Source organism: Triticum dicoccoides, chromosome 4B (assembly GCF_002162155.2).
Source record: "Triticum dicoccoides isolate Atlit2015 ecotype Zavitan chromosome 4B, WEW_v2.0, whole genome shotgun sequence".
NCBI classification, from domain to species: Eukaryota; Viridiplantae; Streptophyta; class Magnoliopsida; order Poales; family Poaceae; genus Triticum; species Triticum dicoccoides.
Window position 1 is genome coordinate 56960352 of NC_041387.1, and position 8387 is coordinate 56968738.

Consider the following 8387-nt stretch of genomic DNA (forward strand, 5'->3'; position numbering starts at 1 on the left):
GTTGATGGTCACTTCGCTTATTATTTGGGACGAAGCACTTATGGCACACAGGAAGTGCTTCGAGGCTGTAGACAGGTCTCTCCGTGATGTTCTTTCCGTGAGTAATCCAGATCTTGCGGATATACCGTTTGGTGGAATAGTGATGGTCTTGGGTGGTGACCTTAGACAGATCTTGCCGGTTGTTGAGGGAGGCACTAGACCTCAGATCGTCGATGCGGCAATCACTAACTCTCCGCTGTGGTGGTGTGTTCATAAATAAACGGCATCTGACTGTGATATGCCCTGTACATAATCAAAAAGCACCAAGTCAGGTTTGCTTCTCCCTTCCTTTTGGTAGTCAGGACCTGAGGTTGGAATAAAAGAGGAAAAGGGAACTACACTAAATGAATAATTTCATCCTGGTGATAGGCTGTGCCTGACCAGCTCAAATAATGCACCAGCACCTAATTGTTAGTTCGTGAGTCTTTTTGTTTCAGCACAAGGCCACTTTACTCAGTAGAGCAACATGTTTTTAAACATCCTTCTTTCCTGGGTCCAATTTGTTTTTCAGCTTACAGTAGCTTGGTTTAGTTTGATAAACTTAACATAAACTTATTGTTCCCTGATTTACAAATCAATGCAATAACTTGTGAGATTAGCCTTTGTCCCCCAATTATTTGAACCTTTTCTTTCCTCTGCAGGAAGATGACTATGTAATACTGATTCCTCATTCCCACATCTTTGCCCTCATCCTGCAAGCTCTCAAGTTGCCTCCTACGACTTACCATCACAAGACATATCCGGGCAACGAGTCTCATGTGATGGTTACCTTCAATTCATCTATGCAGTTGATCGATGGTTTACTTGTTCCAATCTCGATATCTGGTGTGATCTCAAAGAACTGTGATGAAGCAGAAGGCAGTGCTGCTATGGCAGCCATTAGGTTTATGAAGGATGTATGTGGCAAGGAAATCAGGGATTATCACTACATCCATGTTAAAAGGCTGGAAAATGAGGTGACGCACCGGGTAAGGTTGCTGGTTGCAGCAAACAAGACAATAAAGAAGGCACGCAGAGGATGGTACTATGCTGTCAGATACATGAGCTCGTATTCTAATCAGATAAAGAATACGACAGCTGCTTGGCGCCTAAGAGGGCAGGTCATCACAAAAGGGCTATGAAAACGACACTCGCAAGCACGGGAAAGTTGGCAAAAAGGCTACGTTATATTGGCATGAAATCGGAGCAGCGCCTAGCGACCACGGATAATATCTGGTGAGCTTTGGTCAGCGCATCGTACCCAACATGTTTACTGATCATTGCCTCTGCCCTTTTGATTTGTATAGATCTAAATAAAAAATGCAAAAATTAGCCCTAAGATTTGTATAGATCTAAATAAAAAAGGAAAAAATCAATTTTTTTAGGGATGGAAAAATCAATTGTTTGTTTTTCAGAATTAGACTTCGGCCCATTACTATCCGCTACCACAATTTGTTTTTTTCCGGCGGCCCGAAATTCTTCTCAAGCTGAGCCGAAACTGCGGTTCCCGGTGGCCCGTTGGGCGCGGTGTGGCCCGTTCCACATCCCCTTTCTTTCATTCCTCTCTCTTCCTCGCACGGTCACATCCGCGACGGCGACGAACGGGAGAGAGAGAGAGAGAGAGAGAGAGAGAGAGAGGCGGCGGTGAAGCCAGCAGCAGCGGCGGAAGAGAACGACGCCGGTGGGCGCCTTTCGTCGGATTCGCGTGCAAATCAAGGTTGCGCGCGGCTCCGTCGACTGGTGCTCGTCGGTGTCCGCGAGGCGGGCGCGGACGCGGACGCGCACGAGCGTCCAAAACCGGCACGGCGACGGGCCTCCAACGCCGACAAGCGAGCGAGGAGGCGCAGCGAACCCGAGCACACCCGCGCAGCTGAGGGGCTTGCTCCGGCGCCGTCGTGGCTAGCGACGACGACGACGACGAGACCCTCAACCTAAGGTAGCTTCCGCCACCGATAACTCAGTCATGGTTAGGGTTCTTAAGAGATGGGGAATTTTTTGGGGATTTCTCCACATTAGAGTTTCGGGTTTAAGGGCAAAATTGCGGTTACTTCAAATCATCTTATTCCCCTCTGATTGAGCGCATGATACGATAGCCATAGCTTCAAATTTGGGGAAAACTTAAGGAATTTGACATCTAGGGTTTCGAGATTTTGGGGATTTAACTTAGGAATTGCATAATTTACCTAAATCCCCTTTCATTTCTCAACAAATCTCAAGCCCTGGGTCCTCTTAGCACTGTTAGGGCTATAACTCAGAAGAATAGGGCTAAATTATAAGCAAACTTAGCTTAACAGGAAGAACAATTAAGCACAAACATGCTTATCCAGAGATGATTTAGAGCACAAGAGGGCTCTCAAGCTTAAGAGCCAGATGGCTCCGATGCCATTGCCAGGATAGCAGGATTTTCTAGTTCCAGCCACTTAGAGGAGAAGATGAGGTTGATTACCTTGGTCCTGAGGTTCAGCCGTCTCCTCTCTTCTTGTGGAGCTTGTAATGTGTATGTGTGTACTGTTCCTTCCTGGTGCTTCATTGCTTGCTTGACCGATGACTAGGGACAGAGTTAGGATCACTGAGTGTGTGCGTCTGTCTTAGCTTTTCCTTTTCCCCTTTATATATGCACTGTACACTAGGGGAACCAACACCAAATGGATGCGAGATGATGCCCCGATCAGGGCAAGACCAAACGAACCTACTGTAGTAATGGTACTGTAGCAGCTGTAATTGTTGACTTCCTGTACATTTGTTGACCCACTGTTTAGCAGTAGATCACTTGTTATCCAATTATCTGTTCAGACAAATATATTTCCATGGAATGTGATTTTAGTATTATTCCCTGACTTGCCATTGTTCATTTCCAGAACTTGCCAAATATATTTGTTTTGCTACGAAAACTGAAAGTGATTGAGCTGGAATTCTTCTCTTGACTCCAACAACCTGACTGCTACTTCTAACTTCTATCTACCAAGCACTTTGGACACCAGACCGAGAACTTGGTAACTTTCTAGTATTTATTGTTCTTTAGACTTATTGCACTATTATTCATTTGCAAGCTATCATTTAATGCTGTTCTTCTTAATTAAGCTTAACCTACAAAACAGTAAACCTCCTTTTTTTGCGGTGAGGTTTCATGTCATTCCGTTTCTCTTCTTGGAACCACTGTGAGGAACCACTGTGTTCGGCGTATAGAGGGCATATTCTCTTCTTGGAAATCAGTGCGTTCCATTTCTTTGGACAACCAAACACAAGAATAGAGCCTAGGTGCGGAACAGACATATCACATTCTAGCCCATCACTCCAACCTAACACCCCCCTAAGGTACCACCTGCCCACCTCCTCCTCTTCGTGGTTAGTAGGACTGAAACCGCATCTCATGTCAGTTTGAGTTCTACTGAGCATAAAACCTTTTGATTCTAAAGTCTGTCTCCACAGATCTAACTTCCTATTAACCCCTGCCCAACTATCGTCGACTAGCACCACATTATCCACAAAGAGCATACACCATGGGATATCTCCTTGTATATCCCTTGTGACCTCATCCATCACCAAAGAAAAAAGATAAGGGCTCAAATCTGACCCTTGTTGCAGTCCTATTTTAATTGGAAAGTCATCAGTGCCGCCATAGCTTGTTCGAACACTTGTCACAACATTGGCATATATGTCCTTAATGAGGGTAATGTACTTTGTTGGGACTTGTGTTTCTCCAAGGCTAACCACATGACATTCCGCGGTATCTTATCGTAGGCCTTCTCCAAGTCAATGAACAACATATGCAAGAGATATATATCTTACTCCCTCCGTCCATTAATATTAAGAGTGTTTTTGACACTAGTGTAGTGTAAAAAATGCTCTTATATTATGGGACGGACGGAGTAGACGAGTTAAAATTGTTTTTCTTTCTGATCAATTTGATATAACAGAATTTATAAGTAGGCATTTATAAAAAGGTATATTTTATAAGTAGCACTAATAATCTCAATTATCAGGTGTGACATATCAGAATAGAGCATCATCAAGGAAGGGTTACGAACAAGGCCACAAGTTTTGAGGTGTTCATGTTTATGTAATTTGCTTTAAGTAGGCCGAATGTTTGTGTATGTATTGCGTTGTGAGCTATGTAAGTGTATTATGGATGTAAACTGAATCAGAAGTAATGAAATCTTCCTTATTTTTCACCTTTTGGATGTAAACTGAATCAGAAGCAATGAAATCTTCCATACTTTTCACTCTTTGTATTTTGTTTTCTTAAACCATGTCTTTCTTCTATTAAATCCACTGGGTGCGCTAATAGCTACAGGTGTGCTAACAGCTACAGCCCGGAAAAGGATTGTAATACAACTTCCTCGCTCATTCATATTCCTCAAAATTAGAAGATGGCCCATGAACAGGAGCTGATCCTCAAGTTTGACACTATGGTCGGTGAGGAGCGTGAAAAAAAGGAGCCAACTAATCTTTTTGAAGGTTGGAGTGATGAGGAAAAGGTAAGCTATATGAGGCAGTTGGAATTCAATCTTCCACAATACAGTGAAGCACCTAATCTTGAAGACAAGGAAGTCCAGGTAAGAATCTGGATTTTTTTGTTGTTGCACATTTTGAATGCTTGCATGCTAGTTTATCGATTTTTTTAGTTAAATAAATTGATCTAGCGTTATCATATGTTGATCGTCTACTATTTTTGTACAAATGGAGATCTTTTGCATTACCTCAAAGGCATCTAGTATTTTTCCTTCGTGAAGTATGTGCTGCTCACTTCATCATAGTATGTGGTATATATTCTTTACCTATCCAAATGCTTGTCACTTATGTATTTTCTGGTTGGGTGTTTATGTCTGGCACTATAGCAAGACACAATAGTGTTCAGCACACATAATATACTCGGTTGGTTAGACAAATATGGTATGAACTTGGCATCAACTATTACTCTAGATTGTTCAAGGTTATGCAACCATGTTCATTTCTGAGGGCGATATGCTAGCAGTGAGAAATATTTCTGAGTGTTTAAGAACCATGCTAACTGAATCTGCTGCATGTTTTGCCTAACTAAAGTCAGATATATTATGAATTTTGCATCTTAATTAATTTTTTTATGTCATGTAGGATAGTGTAATTTTTGATGTCACAGATCCAGAGAAAATTCAGAAAAATTATGTTGCTTCAATTGGTCATTATAGATCCTGGCAATATGTTGGTTCCGACCGACGTTTTGAGTTTGGTTCAAAACAACGCACGTTTGTGACCAGATCAACGGGAACATTTGTATTCTATTATAGATACAAGCATTTTCTTGTTGGCTTGATCGTCGACGGACAATGTGGTTGGGTGGAAGGTGCCATAACCCGTAATGTTCGTGATGGCCTTGAGTCCGTGTTGCAATTTGCTAGAAAAGGATCTGCCCCAGATTATATCAGAAGTGCAAGAACATATACTCTTGCCTATGATGGAAATTATACAAAGGGTGAAAATATTTCGAAAATCAAAATGGGAATATGGCAGCTGTGTAATGCAATAGAGGGAATAGGAGATTTTGTTCCTGGAAAGAGTAAGTCTGAACCTGATCCTATGATGTGGCAAATCTTGATTCTTTATGGTCCAGAAGCTGGGAGGATCAACTATATATTTGGTCGGACAAATATGTCTTTATCTGTTGACAACGGAGTGCATGTGGGAGTTAAGATTCCTGCTGATCTTGAGCCGTTTGTGCTGAATTACTTGAAACTTTCCAAATGTGCTATTGCTGTGCTTGATGGCAAGGGATTTCTTCATGTTAAGGGAACGACGCCAAGGAGTTTATATCAAGTTTTATTGGCGGTTCTGATACTAAGAAGAAAAGTGGTGTATCCTACTCACTTCATGCTTTCGGATGCTCCCCCCCCATGAAATATAAGCGAGAGGAGCCTGATCAGGGGAAGAGGAGTAAGGCACTCACGGATGAGCAAAAATTGGAAGCTGCTAATGCCAAAGGAACTACATATCAAGTTGGCAAACATGATGGATCTTCTATTTACCACACCGAGAAATGGCTTATTGACCCATTGAAAGAGGTAACATATAACATAGTTGATATGTTTCAAACAGGTAACTTTACCTTTAGAAGTTGATGTGTTTTGCTTATTCACCTAATATTTCTTATCTGCAGGATAAGAGATCCTTTCCAGAAAGGCCTGAGCTCATGATGGTCTTAATATGGCTAAGCCGGCTCTGGGGTCACCTCAGCAAAAATGCTGTAGCACTATCTGATACTTCCGGTGTGCAACGCGGGTTATCTAATGAGAGTCTGAACCTGAATGTTAAGAAAAATCTTCTGGTTGCTGGAATCCAACCTAGAAATGCTCCTAGTGTAAGCATCTCACTCTATTTTCTCTTGCATTCATTAGTCAACATATGACATATGTTAATTATGCTGTCTAAAGTAAACTTACATTAGCAACCAAATACTCAACTACTTTATATCATACCCTATAAAAGAAAATGTCAAAAACAACAGTTTTAGCCTAGTGTAATTTGAATGCTAGATCAGACTCATGTTGATCAGGTTAATTGAAAGACCTTAATGCCACAGGAGCATCATGGTCTTGAGAGGCTTGAATTAGCTAAAGGACAAAATGTGGCCCAGCAACACACCGCTTCAACCTTTATCTTTTGTCCAGAAAGGTCGACTGCTGACCTGTGGTATTGGGAGGTGTTGCATCAGAAGGTCAATACTCACTGTAGTATGCTTTTAATCTTAATTTCACCTCCGTTTGTATATTGTGAGACTGAGGTAGTTAACTTAATGATTTTAAGTTAGAACAGAAAGACGAGAGCCCAATAGGTGGCAGTGGTTTCTCCATGAGGAAGTCTGGTGTAGCTTCAAGGACTGAAGGCAAGCACTTCTCTAGTTCTCTTATGCAATTGTACCAGCATCTCAGCTCAATACTCTGACAGTGTATTCTTCTCAGAATATTTTTTATGTTGTATCTACTTTAAACTATTTTAAATCACACCCTATAAAAGAAGCAAATCTTATGTTCTATGCCTTCATAGATTACATGGTGCAGAGTAGTGGGTTGTTTCTACATGTTACATGTGTGCTAATATTTGTCTTCTGAATATTTTTATTGCATGCTACGTTTTTTTGACCAATTTCCTTACCTGCTTCTAATTCAAGGTTGATGTAACTTCCAAAAAAGAGAACCAATTGTAAGGTTTTCTTATTTCGCTTGTTGCGTTTTCAAGTTGCATGATGATCCAAATAAGAAACGATGATAAAATCATTTGCTATGTCATTTCAACCCTGGTTGCGTGCATGCCTGATAGATGTGAATGGTAGCATACCCCCATAATGTTATGGCATGGAGTCAGGGACTGCATGTCATATTCCTGCAGCTTGCCTGATTCTGCAATTTCTGTACTGAAATCTCAAAAGTACTTGTACCACCTATTTGAATGGATTTACTTGCAATACATGGTCCCACTAATCATACCTTTTGGGTTCTCTGGATAGCCAAAAGCTCAGAGCACAAAAGCACAATTAACTGTTTGAAATTAATCTATTACTCCCAACACAGATGAACTCTGTTATGGTGAGCCCAGAAGCAGGGTGCCTGTGGCCTTGGGAACTGATAATGGCAAAGTGCCCGAAATCATGAAAAGGCGTGGCATCTCTAGAGAGACTGACAGAATGGATGCTCGCAATAAGAAGGCCAAGTTAATGGTTGCTGAGCATGAACAAAGACACCGTGTTGACTCAAGTACACAAGGTAATTATTTGGTGAAACGTCAGGTTTGTCTATGGTTCTTGTCTTGTTGCATCTTCCCTACCTTACCAGGAACAAATTCCTTTTCATGAAACATATGTCAGACCTTAGCTTTATTGATTAAATTGGTCTAACTGTTTGTGCAACATGACATTGCTGTGTTTGTGATATGCATGTAATTCTTAATATCTATATCAGTTGATGTTGACAAATTATTTTACTGGAAAATGACGCCACTCATAGTGAAATGACCCTTGGTCAAATTTCGTTGGCCACCTGTCATGAAAAGGTGATTACTATGTTGATGGTTTTGTATGGTCTTGATCTTCCTGTGCAGCAATAGCTACGTAGTTGAAATATAGAGGAAGTCCGTTGTGCTTTACTCAGTTCAATGATATCAGCTAAGAGAAGCATATGTTATGTGTCCATTAAATAGCTATCCTTAAATCCTGTATCTGTACATAGTTACAGGGGTGGAAAGTTGGCTCTCTGTACTGCAGTCAACCTTAATCTTTTCTGAAACTAGACCTTCAATCTTGATTAATAAGTCGGCAGTTCTGTAGTTGCAAACAATGAGAGAGCCTGGTGGTTGGTTATTCTCGTATTTCTCAAAACAGCTTCTTTGCGTGCCTTATA

At 41.2% G+C, this 8387-nt stretch overlaps 1 protein-coding gene across 1 annotated transcript in view; it reads left to right on the plus strand.

The window, feature by feature from the left end:
- The first annotated feature begins 1597 nt into the window (after positions 1-1597).
- Positions 1598-8387, plus strand: part of LOC119294978 — a 9698-nt gene continuing 2908 nt past the window's right edge. Inside the window, exons 1-8 of the mRNA XM_037573289.1 lie at positions 1598-1954; positions 2877-3011; positions 4325-4574; positions 5113-6056; positions 6152-6352; positions 6575-6709; positions 6799-6877; positions 7563-7754. Of these exons, the coding sequence (XP_037429186.1) occupies positions 5889-6056; positions 6152-6352; positions 6575-6709; positions 6799-6877; positions 7563-7754 (775 nt within the window). The 5' untranslated portion in view covers positions 1598-1954; positions 2877-3011; positions 4325-4574; positions 5113-5888. The remainder of the gene's footprint in view (positions 1955-2876; positions 3012-4324; positions 4575-5112; positions 6057-6151; positions 6353-6574; positions 6710-6798; positions 6878-7562; positions 7755-8387) is intronic.